The 19364-nt window shown below is 42.9% G+C and overlaps 3 protein-coding genes across 4 annotated transcripts in view; 1 reads left to right on the top strand and 2 right to left on the bottom strand.

The window, feature by feature from the left end:
- Positions 1 to 20: 20 nt before the first annotated feature.
- bcap29 (B cell receptor associated protein 29) lies at positions 21 to 4215 on the bottom strand. 2 transcript variants are annotated; one of them, XM_012823529.3, is made up of 8 exons: positions 4100 to 4215; positions 3246 to 3345; positions 3039 to 3139; positions 2682 to 2829; positions 2219 to 2354; positions 1918 to 2020; positions 1625 to 1725; positions 21 to 1423 (listed from the first exon to the last, which is right to left on the bottom strand). In XM_012823529.3, the coding sequence occupies exons 2-8, from the start codon at positions 3335 to 3337 to the stop codon at positions 1388 to 1390; spliced, it is 717 nt and encodes a 238-aa protein (XP_012678983.1). In that variant the 5' UTR covers positions 3338 to 3345; positions 4100 to 4215; the 3' UTR covers positions 21 to 1387. The 2 variants fall into 2 exon arrangements, with proteins under 2 accessions (XP_012678983.1, XP_031439137.1); XM_031583277.2 differs by lacking the exon at positions 4100 to 4215 and adding an exon at positions 3966 to 4034.
- A 1294-nt stretch (positions 4216 to 5509) lies between these two features.
- dus4l (dihydrouridine synthase 4-like (S. cerevisiae)) lies at positions 5510 to 8481 on the bottom strand. The gene is made up of 6 exons (XM_012823528.3): positions 8039 to 8481; positions 7833 to 7954; positions 7613 to 7730; positions 7315 to 7437; positions 6811 to 7037; positions 5510 to 6112 (listed from the first exon to the last, which is right to left on the bottom strand). Exons 1-6 carry the CDS (start codon positions 8119 to 8121, stop codon positions 5862 to 5864), a joined length of 924 nt encoding a protein of 307 aa, XP_012678982.1. The 5' UTR covers positions 8122 to 8481; the 3' UTR covers positions 5510 to 5861.
- A 186-nt stretch (positions 8482 to 8667) lies between these two features.
- cog5 (component of oligomeric golgi complex 5) overlaps positions 8668 to 19364 on the top strand; it is a 78323-nt gene continuing 67626 nt past the window's right edge. Inside the window, exons 1-6 of the mRNA XM_031583273.1 lie at positions 8668 to 8736; positions 9143 to 9282; positions 9921 to 9978; positions 10446 to 10500; positions 10629 to 10698; positions 13680 to 13800. Coding sequence (XP_031439133.1) covers positions 8691 to 8736; positions 9143 to 9282; positions 9921 to 9978; positions 10446 to 10500; positions 10629 to 10698; positions 13680 to 13800 — 490 coding nt within the window. The 5' untranslated portion in view covers positions 8668 to 8690. The remainder of the gene's footprint in view (positions 8737 to 9142; positions 9283 to 9920; positions 9979 to 10445; positions 10501 to 10628; positions 10699 to 13679; positions 13801 to 19364) is intronic.

Genomic DNA, 19364 nt, shown 5'->3' with positions numbered 1-19364 from the left:
ACTTGCTCATGCACAAAGCCTAACAAACTAAAACAAAGTACTTTATTTACGCAGTGAAATGCTTTTAATAACAGTGAAGTTAATAAAAGAACAAATATCAGAGCACAATGTAAACCATTTACAGTTGTCCAAAAGGCACTTCATCTTAGGAGGCTAGTTTCCTGTTTGCACACTCTCTGCGGTCAACAACTAGGACCCGTATCTGTATCTCAGCCCAAACATGTTTTCGGTCGCCATTTTCACATTCCTCTACAGGGCAAACGTCAATCACAGTTGTCATCAAATCTTTAATGTCTACAGGTAAGAAGGGCCTCTAGGCATGCCACTGGCACAAAAAACAACTACACTGCACAATCTACGGAGCTGGACAATGAGCAACAAAATGGAACTGGGAAACTGTATTCTACTATGACACCCACATGGCATCTACATTCGTGACCAAAGTCCGCAAACTATTTAAAGTCAGAATCTGTGGACATTCATGACAACTCGGGACAAACCTCTTTAGTATGTGCTCTCAAGAGTCTGATGAATAGCTTCAACTCTGAGCTGCTCTAATGTCCCGACTGTGGCAAATCTGCAATGTGCCTGCTCTTACTTACACTCAAAACACAAACACAGTGGCTTTAAACAAAAAAAAGAAATCACAAGAATAGTTTAACTTAACATTAAAAGAATGCCTGCAAAACAGGGACATAACGCACCACAAACAATCATTGAATGAATCACTTAAGAAATCTGACAAACACTACCAATTCATATGTGGAAAAATAAATCCATCAGTACAATATTGAACAATCTACAGCATCTCCGTAAGAGGAAGGGAATCCCTGAATGAGAACAGAGAATACCGTTAAGACAGCATGGCTTTTCACCCCCCCAAAAACATCCCCATCCCCCACCGGACAATGACACAGCCATTCTTACTGGCGTGTCTCCCATATAGCAAAACCACTAACGTTAGTCTTAAGCTGACCCATTATGTGGCTTCGAGTGATTTTGGTTCTGTGACCAGGTGTAGAGGAAGTCATCACTTCAAAACACAAGAGACGGTCTCGTCAATTTGGCGTATCTTATATGTGTCGTAAATTGCCTCACAGCCTGGTCATAATCAATAGCCCAAGTTAAAACTGAAAACGATCTCGGTTGTCGAAACGTGCTAGCTCCTCTGGCTCACACAAGGCCTGTAGCAAAACAGTCTAAATTTGTAGACGGATATTTAAGCAAACCTGAAAAAAAAAAGCATGCGTGGTCCACACTACTGCCTGCATGGTGAGGGTGATGACACATTTTTGGTTGCATGCGGTGCTCTGAAATGGACTGAGAGAGGTGCTTCTGCACAGCAGCAGTTGTCTGGTGTCTTGGGAAAAATACTGCACAAAAATTCCTAGTCGTCCTTCTTATCTCCACTTGCCAACTGATTCTGCACAGAGAGGACAAAACAATAAAGTATTACTTCTTTTAAACCAATTTAAAAAATGTGTGAATTGTGAAACATGAACTATTGTGTATAACAATTAGCATGCATATAACACATCTGCAACAGTGTTGCTCCCCACATTCATTTTTTAAGTAATGAACCATGAAAACTATTTGCTCAATACAGTCTTGGTTCCATCCGTACCTGCAGCTCCTGGTGCTCCATGAGCAGGCGGTCGTACTCTTTGGTCAGGCCTTCACTTTGCTTCTTCATGGCCTCCGACTCAAACTGGGACTTCTTCAAAGCTGTGGACAGAAGGAAAAGGGCATGGAACTAATGGCCTGTACTTCCACCGTCATACACAGTGGTCATGACGCTCTATAAAAGCCTCTCACATACAATCATGTCCAAATCCAAACATCAGATGCTCCTATAAGTACGTGAACACCCACATACACAAACTATATGTTTAGTGTGGAGTGGAGGCATTGACTCACCATCCTCAGAGGTCTTCAGTTCGTCTGTCAGGTCCGTCAGCTCTTTCCTTAAAAGTTCACTTCCTTCAGCTGTTGCCTTTTCGTCCTTTCCATTCGTCAGAGCCTGAATATCAAGTAGCCTTCTTTAAGCAAACTGCCTGGTGTCCATTCTTAGTTTTAGTTTTAGTTTTTCCAAATATATAACTTGTGATTGCCATTTCTTCATCGTCATGATCTCATTAGGATGGTGTACCAAATCACAACCAGAGGCTACTGCTCTCACACCCCATCCCTTCCACTACAAACTTCCTGTGCCACTGACCTGCTTCAGGAGCTCATTATCCTCCATGTATTTCTTAGCGGCCTGGTTGGCACTCTCGGCCTGGGACTGCACTGCTGCGGTGGTGCCTGTGGCTGTGGCCAGCTGGTTGATTAAGGTGATGACGCGCCTCATGACGCTGTGATCGAAACAGAGACAGGCAAAATGAAATCAAGCCATATTGATTGGTTGATAAGGTTGTTCATATTTGAGCTCAACAGCCAATCAAATTGCACCACTCCCTTCCATGCCCCTGAAACTACATGTTGATTGGCAGGAATTAGACTGGACTGGAATGCAACTTTTCAGAAGAGCATCCCATAAACAAATATATGGGGCTGCAGAGATCCAGCTAGTGCTTCTGACACAAAATGTGCATTTGAGTGGTAACCTTCCCTAAAAGAGACCTGCTCTCCTGTCACAGTTTGGATTGTGGTTTAACAGGTCATGCATGTGAAGTGCTTACAGCCAGAGGAAGAGGGAGAAGCCTGAGATGTAGAGGTTCCTCTGGGCTCTGAACAGCTTCATGTGCAGGTGGTCATACATGTTGGGGTGCAGCTTGGCATCTTTACCGGGCTCTGAGGCAGAGTACTTCTTCACCTCTCGCACAGCATCTGTGGAGAACAACGACATTGCAAACACATTAACCAGCATCACGCGTGATGACGCGTGATGACATGTCATACCATGACATATTCACAGCCGTAGCCATCGAAGCAACAATGATCAATTAATCTAAACAGTCGATCAATTTATAAATATGTAAGTAATCCCATTTTTAAAAATGACTCAACATCTACCATCTCAGTTTCAGAAAACAGACCTAGAAAGAGTACGATGAGGACAATTATCATGGTGAGGAAGCCTTTGTTCCAGAAAGGCGACAATTTGTTCCATATGTTCAGTTTGAAAATGCTTTGCCATCTGCAGGTGAAAAAGACATTGTTGAGTATTTGTTTAAGTACATGTTTTTGTTACATCAATGTGCATGTTGTGCGTAGATACAAAATTACATGTTTTGCCTTCATACCTTTTAGCAGAAATAAAAGGTATGCAGAGGAGAAGGAGGATCCCAATCTCCACATACAGGAAGGTGGCAACTGCAGTCCACTGCAGAGTCATTTGTTGGTCTGTAAGAAGCAAGTGCACCAATAGATACATTATTATTATTCTTAGAGAATAATTCGAGAATAAACGTAGTGACGTCGATAGGTTACAGAGGGGGATTTCCTGTAAGGCTACTTTAGGAACACACGCAAAAATAAGCAGAGGTAACGTGAATCTTTCATGAAGAAATGAATGGGTCGTTGTTACTGTGATAATCTCTTTACCAAACAAATTCCCCAGGGCAAAGGTCAAAGCAAATGATATTCCCGGCTAAGACATGCCAATTAATGTAGCACAGCTTGACTGTGAACAGTCGAGGAAATGTAAACATTGTGGATCTAAGAATTGGAAATTACCAACAACCTATAAAGGGCAACCTTTTACTAACATGTGGTAAAATTTGCAAGCTAGTTACTCCGCAAAGCCATGCCATCTATACCAGAACTGCAAATGGACTAGCTGGTCGGTCAGCGATTGACAAACACAGTAAAAGCTAAAAAAAAATGAGGTCTGAATTCTGCAGACAATACCTTTGGAAGATGAGCTATAACAACAACCATTGTAACGTTAACGTTTAAAAACATGCAAGTTACTTCACACATAGCTAACTTAGCCACCCAAACTGTTACGTTAGAATAGTTACCTATCTGTCGTTAGCTAACACAAACTTAGCAGGCAGTCGATTCTTAGTTATGAACGAAAAGAAAACGCCCTCATCAATTTTCATAACTAATTCGCGTGTATCTTATAAAGCTTTGAGATGAATGTAATACTCACCAAAGTAGCTAACAGTGGCTAGATAAAGGTGTGACTTCACTTCTCTGATGAAAACGATTGGAACTTTAGTTAGGTATTCGCTACTTCCTGTTTCATCATTCCATGAGCATTGCGTCACTTGGCAGCGGTTGTCAAGTAGTCTTATTTTACCTTAAGACATTTAGATAGATAGATAGATATCCCGATGGATTCATTTTGATTAATTTAGAAGTATATCAACATTCTTGATTCAGTTGCAGACTGGCTTGTTTTTTGGAACATGCAAAAGACTTGTCCTTTATTATTATTATTTTTTTTACCCATACATTTGCAAAGCAGTTTTCAGCTACCTCGATTATTAAAGTATAATTCATTAAAAACATTGTTTTACATACATTTACATACGCGAGATTTTTCCCCACAAATTTTAGGTTTTTATTTTCAAAGAATGTGTATGGAGTGTCTATAGCTAACTGTTTCATAATATTTGGGTTAACCAGAACAAATTAAAATGTTAAAGAGCACCAAACCAGAGATCACCTGAAAGCAACAGTAAGGTGTTTTAGTCGAAAACTAGCACTAACTACTAAAAAGGCATGCTGAGACCTGAAACACCAGCAACAACTTAATTAACTACTGCTTACCCACCTGGTCTACTGCCAACTCCACTACCCTTAAACCAGTCATGTCTCTTTACAAACAGGCTCTCAAAATACTTGACAAAAAATCTAAATCACACCATCACTGTTCAGTCCTCCATAAGTACAGACTTTTAAGTTGGAACAACCGGATCACATTTAAGAACTGCTGTTTAATGTTCAAAATCCAGTTTAACCTGCCCCCCCCCCACACCACTATGCAGCCTAGTCACGTTTAGAACAGCAGCAACCAGTGCTACTCGAGGGGCAGCAAGATATTCCTTTAAAAAAAAGTGTATTTGGACAGTCGGTTTTCTCAGTTAGGTCAGCCCGGGAATGGAACCATCTCCCTCAGAACATTAGAGAATCAACCTCATTCAACTGTTTTAAAAGTAATCTCAAAACATGGTTTATAAATAACCACAAATGTGATCACTAGTGGGTAAGCAGTAGAACTTGTATATTGGGATTGTATTGTATTTTATTGTATCTTATTTTATTTTTTTGATTTATTGTCAATGTTATGTTTGATATACGTTAATGCCTTTTTTAGGTTGTAAAGCCTTTTTCACTCTGGCAGGGGGACTGCCAATAGAAACTAGCCTTTTGGCTATAATTGGGTGCATTTACATTTTAATGTTCATGAATGTACACTGTCCCTCTTGATCAAATAAACAAATTGATTGATTGATTGAACAACACAGTTAGCATGGTAACTTTTTTACATTTTTGGAGGGTGGTCCAACCCAGACTACAGAACTGCATAGCCTAGGTGGCTAGTTGGAACGACTGGTCTGTTTGCCTGTCCTTTATATGACCATATATCATGACAATTAATTTGAAGATGATAACTGTATTAGTTGCCTATACAAAACATCCTTCAATAAGTGGCAAAATGTTGCATGCTGTCTCTAAGTTGCACCTTTAACTTATAATTGCACATGTGTTTATTATCAAGTGAGCAAGCACTATACACTTTGAGGTATTCTCTAATAAGTATAATATCTATGAGCATTTGGCAAAAGTAGACAGCACAATCATTTGCATATATCAAATTTAATAATATTCTAGATTTTAAAACAATAATTCAAAATGAAAAAACGCAAAGTGAAAATAAAGTCTCTTAAAAGCCACCTCTTCCAAGTTCATACTGAGCCATAAGTATTATCGAGGTAGTCAATTACTGCTGAGGTACTTGAGAGGCTGTTGAACACCCTCCTTTCAGGCTGAGAGCTAATCCGCTCCAGCATGTAGATAAGGTGGTGGTGAAAGCAGGTAAATGGAGTCCCATGCTCAAGGGCAATGTCCACCCAGTCCCAGATGCACTCCAGTGGGGTCTCTTCATAGCCTGCAAACATAGCAGGATTGGCCAGCAGCCCCCGGGCAGCCATCACTCCTGAAAAACATAAATACAAAAAAGCCTACATATAAATACTGTACTGTTTCAATAGCACAGAAAACAGCACAGAGGTAACAGCACAGAACAGCACAGAAAACTAGTACATTTGTCTAGCACATCTAGGCTTTTCTATTTTCTATACTATCAACTGGACTAACTGACACATCAGTCCCAGAGTTGTCTAGCATCAGAACACAATATACTGACTGACATCTAATACCATGTCCACATTATCATATGGTACATGTGGAGGCAAACACAACAGAAACATACTTTGCAATCATTGAATGAAGCTTTAAATAGGCATTGCACACGTATTGTCTTAAGCTAGTGAACGCAGTAGTTGAACACCAACAGAGTTGCCTTGCAAACTCTAAAAACCATGGACACTGATGCTGACCCTGATAGTAGCTGGCTAGCTTGTTAACTGATGCATTTTGGAGATATACATTAGCGACATGTTGTTAATAAAGTTGTTTCTACATTTTCGCTTGATTTCCAACCCAAAGCACAAAACTACATAGCGAAACGCCTGGACGGTTAGTGGGAACACCCGGTCTGTTTATGTCTCCTTCACATGACCATATGGCATCAAAATGAATTTGAGGAGGTCATAAAATTACCTGCCTACAAACATATCCCTTAAAATGGTAAGAAAAACTACACAATGTTGCTTTAGGTTTCAACATGCTCACCATCAACTCCAGTTAGGTTCTGAATTGACTCCACATCCCGGAGAGTCTTGATGTCTCCATTGGCAATGACGGGGATGGACAGGCTGTCCTTAATAGTCTTTATAGCGTCATAATGGACAGGCTGGTGTCGCTCGTCTGATGTACGTCCGTGCACTGTGATCCAGGAGACTCCTGCCGACTCTGCTTTCTGACATAGGTCTACTGTCTTCCTCATGTCCTTGTGGATCCTAGACAGATAAAAAAGGTTTCCTGTTACTCAACTGGTAAAAAAAATACACCAAGGCTGGGTTCGAGGCCCAGGTTGCACACAAACAGATGACAAAGTGCATCCATACTATACTGTGATTTGCTTTGGTTAAAACCATTTGATCAATAAATACATTTTAATGTAAATAATAAAGAAATTTGTCTCTGAGTTGTTTTGTTTTCCTAGTCTTGGACCTGGAAGATGATCAATGAGAAGATAAATAATTAAATCTGGACAGCCATGACAGCAAACCTCACCTGATTTTAATGGACATGGTATAGTTGGGATTTTCAATTTGGTTTCGGACCTGTCGCACCATATCTTTAACAAGGTCTGGTTTGTTGATCAAGCAGGCTCCATAGCCTTCTGACATGGCCCATCTGCATTACCACATAGAACAGAACATATACAAGACAGGAAAAGGAATCAGGAAAAGTAGCCAGGCTGACCATTACAGAAATCTGCTGCCTCTGCCCATCATCACTGAGGCCCATTTTGTATCCAAATGTGCAATGTAGTTTCTTAATAACTCCTGGAATCAAGATTGCACGTTACCTCTGAGGACAACCACAATTCACGTCCACTCCATCAGAGAAAGGCGCAACAACACAAGCGGCATCTGCCAGCGTCTGAGCGTCTTTAGCAGCGAACTGCACGATTAGAGGCTGATCAGCTGTAGGATCGAAATACAAATATTTACTATCTGCGACACGATCGTCAGTGTCAATAACTATTACATATAATTCACATATAAAGCATACAATGGAGGCATTACCCCTTTTTGTGGTAAATTCACTGTCCCTGGCTTTAACAGAGCGCATGAAATCTGCGGCCACAATCATCGGAGTGAAACATACATCACAGTCGTACTTCCTCACCAGGCATCTGAAAGCTAACCTGTAATAAGAATAAATGAATGACACTGTCGGTTATTGTGATAAGGCACCCCAAAATAATCAAACTGTATTGTCATTCGCTTACTTTGAATAACGGACCATAGGTGCGCACACTTTCAAGACTTTACCAGTCTCAAACATATCCATGACATTGATGTGTCTGTCCATTTTGCCACAACGCTACCAGGCTATGTACGATTGTTTAATGTACGTAAAAGTCAATTACAATTGAATTCAAGGTCCATTTGGTAACTGTTCTCTTAAACTTTAAAGATTGGCTATTTCTGCTGTTAGCATGTTAGCTAAGGTCAGTTGCCTAGTTAAGCAGTTGTATGACATAGATTGTCAGGTAAAGACAAACAATCGTAATAAATCAACTCAAACACAATACACTTCCAATAACAACTAAGGTTATCCTACTAAAAATTACCACCCATTGTTAAAAAACCCTAAATTAGGCCTAACATCATAGGCTAACCGCGACAAATTCAAAACACACTTCCGAGGCACGCTTTACTTAATGGGCGTGGCTTACAACTAACCTTTAACCTTTGTTATTCGTAAAATATTTAATATTGTAAGATTGGTTTGAATTTACACGTCTTAACATTGGTACAGTTTAATTTGCATATAAGACACGACTAGAGTAGGGAAACAACCAATGAATTATTTATTTAGTCACAAGAAAAAATAGGAATGGCGCGATAGTTTGACGTCATCGTGATGAAGTGGCAAACATGGAAGCTAGTGGAGATTCTGCAGTTCAATCACTTTTAAGTGATGGTATGATGTTTAATGGGATTTATTGTGACGTTTGGATTTATGTTTCTAACTATTCAGTTGAAACTCCGCTTTTACACGTTTTTGTTTGACGTACATGTTCGTATTTGACTAATCTTTAGCCATAATCTTCTTGATTGTTCATGGTGTTAGGATGTGACAGTCCGAGCCAGTGAACTGGCTAGCAAGCTCAATCCAGGATAGTAATATTAAACTAGTGCTCTGCCTGTTGCTTGACTTTAGTAAACCAGATGCATCGTAACTGTCGCCAAATGTAAAGTTTATTGTTAAGGTGTTACTGTTAAGCAGTTTCAGTTTGTGATGTGTATTGTACCTTCTGTCGATGATGCCAAAAATCTGCAGTTTTTCCTAACTATGTGCCAAATGGTAATGACGTTATCGTTAACAGAAATCTACGCGGATTTCCTGAAGGAAGATTTTGATGTGAAGATTTATACTGCTCAAGCTATCCACCATGCTGTCATTGCCGAACAACTGGCTAAACTGGCCGAGGGAATCAGTCAGTTGGACAAGGAGTTGCACTCTCAGGTAATTTACCTGTCTTGTCTTAACAAGTCTTTACCAGTGTTGAAAGTGCATACCGGTACTATAGTTTTTGTTGTCAAAAATATAAAAACAATTCCCTCATTTTTGGAAACAATAACTTTTGTAGCGAATTTATTAACGTAAAATTATGGTCCCGCAAATCTCGTGTATTCAGTGCATCTTCAGTAGTATTCTGTCACACTCTTTGAATTGGCATGGAAGGAAGAGGCTAGATACAGTAATGGTATCGATATTTAGCAATATGCCATACATTCATTTTGCCCTGATAATGCACACGGTATGTGTACATGCTGTTGACAGAATGGCATGAGCTTGCATGAGTATGTTTGAAACACTGTAATAAAGAGAACAATATAGTTTCCATTCTCAAAATATTTGTCACATTTAATTCAGACTGTGCATTTGTTTGTAGTGGAGGCAAAATGCTTGACGCTTATACGCCCTTAAGGCACTCTATGCCTCCAGGAAACTCCACATTTAATTGAATGTGAAACAGAGTTTCTTGCAAATGATGTTATGATTTTAATATAATTCCTTGATTTGCATATTGTGAAGCCACAATATCAAATTGAATATTTAAATTGTGTTCTGCTACTGGAATTTCTTCATCTGCCTTCTAGGTGGTTGCTAGACATGAGGACCTTTTGGCTCAGGCAACAGGCATTGAATCACTGGAAGGTAAGTAGACAAATAACTCAATTCTAATTAAGGAGTACACCATTTATTAGAGACTTGATTCAAGGTGAGGTAATTGCCAGGTCATTTTCAGTGTATATGGTTGTTTTGTCAAGATGTGTTCAAAGAAGCAGTTTCGCACATGAGCCAGAAGGAGGCACTGTAGTCCTAGTAATAGTTCCCATGACACTGAGCTGTCAATGGAATGGAGAGGCCTCTTGTATGTACCACATCAGGCCAATCAACACAAATTCACCTGGAATTGTGCATATCTAGGGAACCATTGTTGGAAATAATATATTTACTCCTTAAAAATATCCCTGCATTTTGATCATGATGAGTGAACTGAAGTTTCTGAAATATGTCCGGTTGCTGCAATGTATAATAGAGCAATAAGAGAGATGTTAATGATTCTTTTTGTTTCCACCTACCCAAAATGGCATGTCATCTACTGTGTTGCCTCTTGACAGGTGTACTGCAAATGATGCAGACTAGGATTGCAGCCCTTCAGAGCGCGGTGGACAGGTAGGTGGCAATCAGCACCACAACAGAGTTCTTCAGATATAAATGACAGAGAACCTCAGCGCCCAAACTTTTGAGATCCTCATGTCTCCTAAACTACTCCTATCTCTGCTGCCTATTTCCCTCTGTAGGATAAGGACCAAAATCGTTGACCCCTATAATAAGATAGTGGCCCGTACAGCACAGCTGGCAAGATTACAGGTATGTTTTCTTCTCTCCCCGTCCTTCTGTATAAAGTCTCATCATATCAGTGTGGGTGTGTCTGCAGCATCTGTGTATGTGAGTGCTGTGAGTAGCGGGGGGGGGGGGGGGGGGGGGAGAGATTGCCACTCCAGTGCCTCATTGCATCTCTATCTCACCTCATTCCTGCCATCTGACAGCTTCAGTGCTCCAGCGCATGGAGTTGATTTCCATCTTTATTGGATAGAGATCTGAAGGAAGATGTACTGCTTACTTGTCTGTGGATGGAGTCTATCTTTTTTTTGCTGTTGCTATAATAGTCTTCAAAAGTTAAAATGTGTGTGTGTGTTTGTGTGGGTGTGTTTATGCCTCCATGTGTTTTTTTAAGCATTTGTCATTTCAAAGGCACATATTGGCAGCCCAAACTGATACTACCAGGCTATGCTTTTGGCAATACTAACATCAGGTTTTGTGGTTATTCAGCAAATATGTGTGTAGGTGTGTGCACAGAAGGCATAGGTTGAATAAATGTTTCACATTCATGTGCAAGAATAAAAAAAAAAAACGTTGTGACTTGAGGATAACACTTTATCGGAATATGTCATCAAAAGCTCAGCCTGGCTGTGTAATAAACATGTCAAGATGGACGCCCTATCCTGTCATTACTCATCATGACAGTTATTATCCCGTGAAATCACAGTGTCAGGCCACCCGGGTTGGCAGTTGTCATCACTGCTTTAGGATGTTCCATGGTGTGACCACCTATCTCACATGCTAATAAGATGCCATGGCATCTATAATTATGACGGCTGTCATGATAATGAGCAATAATGGCAACATGACACTGTTTCATCATCAGAACGAATCTGTTATAAAAACCTGTGACAGTTTAGTGCTCTTTCCGTGACAAGCTTATGAGAGTCAAGTCTGAGCACGCCTCGCGTGTGTTCTATTTGCCTAAATGATTTGTTTGGTAATATGTGATGACAGGATCTTATGCCTTTTTAAAAGGAATTCATGACTCACCCATGCCAACAGGTTTTATGTTTTCGCATCTCTTCATCTCTGTGCCATGTCTGCACCTAGCAGAGTGACATACATATTCCATTTGCATGATGGGAAGAAATTGCTCTGTCTCTCTCTCTGACATAATATACCTGCTGAGAGAGAGAGCGAGAAATGAGAGTGAAAGAAAGAGTGAAAGAGAGACTGAATATTATTTGAACCATCTGTTTTACCCTTTGGCCTCCCAATAACCATTACACAAGAATCATATCAAAGCGTTACAGTGCAAGCCTCAGCCAATCCCTGGATTTGATCGCCTTTTACTCCCTGTTACCCACCACCCCTCCACCCCCAATTACATCATTTCTGGAGCTCGCACACGCCTGCTGTGCTGCTAGTGGCCCCCATTTAGAATTGTTGATCAATAAAAGCAATCGGCTCCATGGAGGTTTGAGTTTCTGCAGCTTTTCAGAAAGCCCACCACCACCACCGCCCCACCTCCGCCCCACCAGCAACCCAACCTGAAGCGCTTAGGCGCTGGGTGCTGGGCCGGGGAGGAGACGCCTGTGGATTTACAAGCCTTTTCAGCGGCGTGTTTCCAGGAGTCCAGGGAGGGAGAGATCATTATTAAATATTGATGTTATGGCCGCAGAAAGGTCACTGACTGTGGTACATAAACTCAGTATTGATGCCCTGTCTACCTTGATATCTTTCTGCTGGACTGAGGTCGTCACACAGAGGTGTGCTGGAAAACTCTTAACAAACACTTAGATACATTGACATACTCTCACATACACTGACATACACTCACACACCCATATCTAGCGGTGTCAGTGATTCTGAGGTGACCTGTTGTCACTGTCTGTCATTAACCCCTTTGACCTAATTTGATTCGCTACTCAGGAGTGGGCAGATCCCTGTAAACAGCTGTCCTCTACAAGCGACAAGTACATCTCCCTTTTTCCCTCTACGGCAGCCCAGTGTCTTGGGGACGGCGCACATGACTCTCCTTGCCTCCAGCAGCCCTTTTTTCATTTCTTCCCTGCTCTGAGGGAATCGGTCCAACACGTGAGCTTTTTTTTTCCCTCTGACTTGCGCTGTCCTGGTGTTGTGCTGGAAGACAAGCCCGAGTCCGTCCGCCCCCCCCCCCCCCCCTAACATTGTCATTTTTTTGTTGTTGCTTTTGTTTTTGTTTTTTCCTCCTTCTCCCTTCCCTTACCCTCCCCGGATTCAACATTCCTACAAAAAAATCCAGACGCTCTGTCACCCCCTGATAAAGCAATCAGTCTGACACACGCTCGGGCTCAGGGGACAGACCCCCGGCTCTCAGCTGCACCTCCGCCGCTCCAGCCCCAAATAACGGCGACCTCCCTTTGTCCTTCAGCCGCTGGGCGCGCTTTGCCACCGCCTTTATCAGGACCACTACCAAAACATCCCTCCTGCTCTGGCACATGCCTGCAGGGCCTTAAGCCCTGAGTGCTTTTCACAACTGCTGTAAAGTAATTTACCTGAGCAGTGGCGGGTCCGCTATAGAGTTTGGTCAGGAAAAGTATCCTTTTTTTTTGTCAGCGCTCATTGGAGTGACTGTGTAGCATGGCATCTCTGTGTGCTCTTGCGCACAGACACCCATTCGTTTTCACAATTTGCATAAGCTGTCTGAAGCAGTTTTTATTTTTGGAATGTGTTCTGGAGGCTGAACCTCCAGCGCTCTGCTATCCTGTTCTCACTCCCTCTCAAAACAGATTGAAGCACACATGCTTCACACATCCTTTAGGGTAAATGCTGCCAAGCAGTGAAGGTTGTCAATATAAAAAAAAACAAAAAAAGCACACTCACATATCCATAACTTTTTTTTTTCTCTCTCTCTCTCACTGTTTTCTCTGTAGAAGCACCTTAAGAAACCACAGGTCCACTAATTAAAAACCCAGTTGTTTACTCAGTGATGTATTGACCAGTAACGCCCCTCCCTGTCTGACCTGCCTGGCTCCCCCCCACAGGTGGCCTGTGACCTGCTGCGCCGGATCATCCGCATCCTGTACCTGAGCAAGCGGCTGCAGGGCCAGCTGCAGGGCGGCAGCCGGGAGATCACCAAGGCAGCGCAGAGCCTCAACGAGCTCGGTGAGTGATGGCTCGCCCCCAGCTATTCCCGCTGTTACTCCCCAGCACACACACACACACAACACACACACACACACACACACACACACTCACACACACAAAACCCTATGCCAACACACTCCCCTGGAGTGCCCCCGCTGTCTCACCGAGCATTCTCACCGCACCGAGCGCGTCAAGATCCCGAGCAGCGTGCTGTCCCTGCTGTTTGCATGCTGTCCATCAAAGCTGATGAGGCAATGCAAACTGCAAGCAAATCACTGTGTGATGTAAGATGCAAGAGAGTGGAAGGTGATTGGAGCAGTGAGTGTGGAGGTATTTCATAGGCACAGTTTTTAAGAGCAAACTTAACAACATAACAAAATAGATGTTGAAGAGCTTGTAGCCTTGACACATTAAGACACATACCCACACCTTTCACCAGCACATACTGCTACCTTCAGTATAAACTTAGTGTGGTACCAACCTACTCCATACCATACTAACCCATGATCCCATATAGCTATTAGCGCTACCTATTCCATACCATACTAACCCATGATCCCATATAGCTATTAGCGCTACCTACTCCATACCATACTAACCCATGATCCCATATAGCTATTAGCGCTACCTACTCCATACCATACTAACCCATGATCCCATATAGCTATTAGCTACCACTTAGCACCAGTATCCATGTCAGGGCAGCTCAGGTGAGCCTTTTGTCTAGGCATAAATGCTGGTGTTGAAGTTGCTGAGATTGCAGACACAGCTAATGTCTGTGTTGCAGCTTTGCTGGAGCTTGAGCACGTCCAGTTCTGCTCGCAGGTATTTCTGGAGTGAAGCGGACAGTGCACACTTGTTTTTGATGAATGAATACCCGACTAGAATTAGGTTAGTGGTGAGGCAGCAACCTACTTTTTTTGGAGTCACTTTTTCCTGGCTCTGTTTATCTGCGTTGAGAAAGCTGGAAATTCAGTGGGCCTCTGCTCTGCATACACACAAATGAAAGAGATAATAATAATAATAATAATAATTAATTTAATTTATAGCACACTATATTCGTCTGAATCTCAGAGAGCAGAGATCCTCTGCTCCCTGGCGTCGAGATGCGAAGCCAGGATGGGTTCTATTTGAAATGCTGGTAGCATTTCATTACGCAGCTTTCAAGTGGAAAGGTGTCAATTAAAATTGAGATCGAATGCATTGCCACCTGGATGTCTATACTGCTTATGCAAACACAGTGTTTTTTTTTTTTTTTTTTTTTTAAATGTCAGATCTCACAAACAAGTCGGTGAAATTCAAATATATGTTTGTGTGTATTACTTTAACGACTTCCGTAGAGTGACCTCCTGGCAATTTTGCCAGCCCAAGAACTCTTTCTCAAATGTGCCATTTCTGCACATGGTTGTTATGCAGGCACGAAAAGGCCACTGCAGAATCTCAACTTTGAAAAAATTACATCAGGCCCACGTGCGACAGAGTGCACAGGATTCATAAACAACGCTTTTACTTTTACTCTCGTGTGTTGTTGATGCTACCTCCCATTAGTGGCTTTTGTGGATCAGTTGATGTACTACCATCTTCACTTTTATGTTTATGTTTGTATTTTTTTATTTAATGGGAGAGTGTAGCTGTTGTAGGGCATGTGCCGCAAGTGAGTTTCAAGTGTCCTCGGGTTTGTTCATGACCTTGCCGTCCTCCCACAAACAGCCTTCTTTACTTGTCACTTCGGAAGATTGAATGCTGTTGAATCACACGCTTCGTCCACCAAGGAGAAGGGTCACATGATTGAGAGACTACAGCTTTCCCCTCTTTCATCTCTGTCCACCGCTCATTCTCACATACACACAATCTCTCTGTTTGTCTTCCTCCATCTCACTATTTGTATTATACAGTATGTTTATGCGTAGAATCAATCTCTTCGCTCTGTGGACCTGTTTTCTTCACTTCTCTCTCAAGGCACAAACCCTGTCTCACCCTCTCTTACTCTTTCCCTCGCTATCTCTCTCTCTCTCTCCCTCCCTCTTTTACTCACAAGCTCTCCCCCCTCTCTCTCCCTCTCTCTCTCTCTCTCTCTCTCTCTCTCTCTCCCTCTCTCTGTCTCTCTCTCTTTCTCCCTCCCTCTCTCTCTCTCTCTCTCTCTCTTCATGACTTGGCTCTGTCTGTAATGGTAGTGTTCTGCTTCTCCTCTCCCCTGAGGTCACGTCATGAAAGTGGAGTGTATTTACGCGGTGTAGTGCATGCGCCTGTGTGTGTGTGTGTGTGTGTGTGTGTGTGTGTGTGTGTGTGTGTGTGTGTGTGTGTGTGTGTGTGTGTGTGTGTGTGTGTGTGTGTGTGTGTGTGTGTGTGTGTGTGTCTTTTTCTCTCTTGCTGTTTGCTCGTTAGCGCGTATAACGGCCTGTGCCTGAGTCGGCCGTCTATCTGTCACTGCCTGTACCTGTTTCTCTGTTTCGCTGGTGCTTCAAACACTTCGTTGGAACAGCATTTTTAGATTTTTTTTCTCCCCTGCGCATTCACAACCCTTTATTCTGCTGCCATGATGGCATAATAGCGCGGAATTACGCCCCTGTTTGTGCTGGTCTAACACAATAATAGCCCAACACAGGCAAGGTAATATGATTTCCCTCCCCTTTCTTCCACAAGAGCACCAGGGTGTGTGTGCGTGTGTGCGTGTGTGCGTTTGTGTGTGTGGGTGTGTGTGTGTGTGAGAGCAGAGGGGAATGGGAAGATTAGATACCTGCTGTGTGTCTGTGTGCGTTTGTGCACATGTGTGTGTGTGTGTGTGTGTGTATATCAGGGTTTGACAGTGGAGGAACGACCTGAAGCAGTAAAATGAGGGAAGGAAGCCTGTAATAGGAAGGTGTGTGTGTGTGTGTGTGTGTGTGTGTGTGTGTGTGTGTGTGTGTGTGTTTGTGCGCACGCCTCTGATGCCTGTCAGATACAATAACATGATTGAAGTGGATACTGTGGCAGGGTCCATGTCGGTGACAGCGACACACAGCAGAGAATGGCCGGTCATTGTTGAGGGGGAATCAAAGCCAGATCAATGTCAGATCAAAGTGCGGGGCCTTCAAGTGGCACAGACACAATACTTGCCACGGGGATAAGCAAATAAAGCAGAAAGGATGACTGGGTTCAGACGAGGAAGAGAGGGCTGAAGGGAAAGAGTTAAAAAAGGAGAAGGAGCAGCTACATCAAACTGTTGGTCAAGCTGTTGTGAAGCCTGGTAACTCAAAGTGATTGTTCTGTCTGCCTCTCTCTCTGTCGCTCTCTCTCTGTCGCTCTCTCTCTCTGTCTCTCTCTCCCTGTCTGTCTGTCTGGTTGTCTCTGTCGCTTTCTCTGTTTGTCTGTCTGTCTTTCTGTTTATCTGTCTGTCTTTTCCTTGTAGTATCCAGACCATCGATTGTATCACTGTGCATGGACATCTGATATGTAAAATGAGCTTTCTGTAATCTGCTCTCTCCATCAGACATCCGTAAAAAAAAATATTCCTTCTGCCTTTTCCCCATCCTATTTGTCAGTAGAGGAATAAATTGAAGCTTGATGGAGTTTTTCATCCATGAGCTGGTGACTATATAGCCTATCTTCATCTATTACTGAATCAGTCTGTTTGTCTTGTTCAATTACTGCTCTCTTTTTCTGAAAGTCAGATCTTGATTGAATTGTAGAATTTGAATATCTGAGGCAATGGTTATCAAAACCTTGAAAGAAAGAAACAGAAAACCTTTTTCTAGTCCCTTGTGTATTTGATGGAACTGTCAGTCACGGTAGCCGAAGTGACAGGCGAAGTTGCTCTGAGACGACATGCCATATTGTCAGAGAACCTTGGCTCAGTGCTCTGTAGTCAAGAACGGCATGAGATGAGAGTGAGCCTTAGTCAGTGTGAAAGGTTGGTGGGCATTTATTTAGTTTTTCTCCTTCTCATTCTTTGAATAGGTTTCATCTTCTTTTTCCCCCTGTGGTCTGGTCATGAGCAGGTGGATCTGAGGTGTCATTCGATTAGTGTTTGAACGAGAAGAGGCTCACATAACTGTCACTCTGACGGGCAATGGCACGGGCAGTCTTAATGAAAACCTTTGCAGTTCATTTTGGAGAGAGGTGGCGATGTCAGTCATAGGTTATGTGTTCAATCTGAAAGATTACACTTGCAGGGCTTCTAATTGGAGCTGTTTCCTTTACAGGAAATGGAATTAGGTGATGCGGAGTGCGATGTATGCCTGGACAGATAGCAGTAGTTGAGCTGGGCGGCAGTGTTTTGGCCTATGTCTTTCTTTCTTCTTGTTGCTCACCATAATCAGTGTTAGGCTTCTGACAGAGTGATGCAATTTCATTATAGTGCTGTTATATAACTGCTATAACTGCTGTGAATGAAAATCATTGGTCTGGCTTTTACTTTCTAGGTTGCACTTGACTTTATACTCACAGACACCGGCAGACACACACCCCTTTCTAGTAGTACCTTTTCCTTGACTGGTGGGCCGCCCATCGCCCCACCACTTACAATCAGCATTGTGTCCGCCAGCTAGCACGGAACATCTGCAGGCCGTTTCCCAACCATGGCAATGAAAGGCCCCTTCATCACTAGCATATCACCCCCATCTACAGAGTCCGAGGCACCCTCGAGGGTCCCGTTCCACCTCCCATGTGACTAAACTTTGTGTAACAGCGCAGGCCTCCGAGAAATCCCCCGACCTCCATATCCCCTTCACATGAGCCTCGTGAAAGGCCCGGAGAGATGGCGAGGGGCCTCACGCCCCTCACGCCCCTCACTCCTTAGCCCCCAGAACCCTGTAGTGTTGCTGCAAAGGCAATCTGCGGATGTTTGATACAGCACTGGGTTCGTGGAGCTAGAGAGATACATCTTTTAAAAATGACCACTCTAAGACACCAGAGCGTGATTCACCTCCAGTTCCGGAAGAGCAGGTATTCAGCGCATCCTCCTCTGTAGCGCACTTACTTGTCTTTGATAGGATAGGATGAGCAGTCTGACCTGTTCCCCGTAGATATTCTAACCACATTACTCATGTGCCTGTAAATAGTAGACAGGAGCGCAATTTGTGGATGCACATGCATTAGTCACTCGCTGCATAAAAGGACAGGCAGCTCCAGCACGTAGCCTGTGCCTTGCACAAACTCACTCTTTTCCCTCTCTGCCATTAGCCTGGCATTTGAAGAACTGTCCGATGGGTTCATCATCATCTTTTAAACCTGCACTGTGGTGTTCTGGCCTTTTGAAGAAGTGCCAATACCTGGGTCCGTAATGATCTTAAAAATGTATATTGAGCGCGAGCTGAATGGATTTATTGTTCAGGACGCTCAAGGTGGACATCAGGCTTATCTGGCGTTTTGTTAGAAGAGGTCATGCTGGTCATGCTCATCCACCTCAAGCCTTGTGGGCAGCACATCGTCAGATTAACCTTAGATAACCCAGGGAGATAGCATCCATCAGCAGTAGGTGACCTTTGGTCAACCATAACTGTGTCTGAATGGAGGAGGATGTTGTTACTGTATTCATAACGATAGTATTAGTAGAAGTAGCTGTAGCAACAGCAGCTGTAGTAGCAGCAGCAGTAGCAGCAGCA

The sequence above is a fragment of the Clupea harengus genome, chromosome 16 (assembly GCF_900700415.2).
Source record: "Clupea harengus chromosome 16, Ch_v2.0.2, whole genome shotgun sequence".
NCBI lineage: Eukaryota > Metazoa > Chordata > Actinopteri > Clupeiformes > Clupeidae > Clupea > Clupea harengus.
The sequence above is the reverse complement of the archived record's forward strand: the minus strand, read 5'-3'. Positions and strand labels throughout refer to the sequence as shown.

Excerpts from the sequence above, each read along its gene's own strand:
- dus4l (XM_012823528.3), bottom strand. The coding sequence starts at position 8,121 with ATGGACAGACACATCAATGTCATGGATATGTTTGAGACTGGTAAAGTC. Across the intron at positions 7,438-7,612 it reads AATTGTGGTTGTCCTCAGAG|ATGGGCCATGTCAGAAGGCT; the intron begins GTAACGTGCAAT and ends GTGGTAATGCAG. Across the intron at positions 7,038-7,314 it reads ACCATGTCCATTAAAATCAG|GATCCACAAGGACATGAGGA; the intron begins GTGAGGTTTGCT and ends TTATCTGTCTAG.
- bcap29 (XM_012823529.3), bottom strand. The coding sequence starts at position 3,337 with ATGACTCTGCAGTGGACTGCAGTTGCCACCTTCCTGTATGTGGAGATT. Across the intron at positions 2,355-2,681 it reads TTCTCCCTCTTCCTCTGGCT|CGTCATGAGGCGCGTCATCA; the intron begins GTAAGCACTTCA and ends TTTCGATCACAG. Across the intron at positions 2,021-2,218 it reads ATAATGAGCTCCTGAAGCAG|GCTCTGACGAATGGAAAGGA; the intron begins GTCAGTGGCACA and ends CTTGATATTCAG.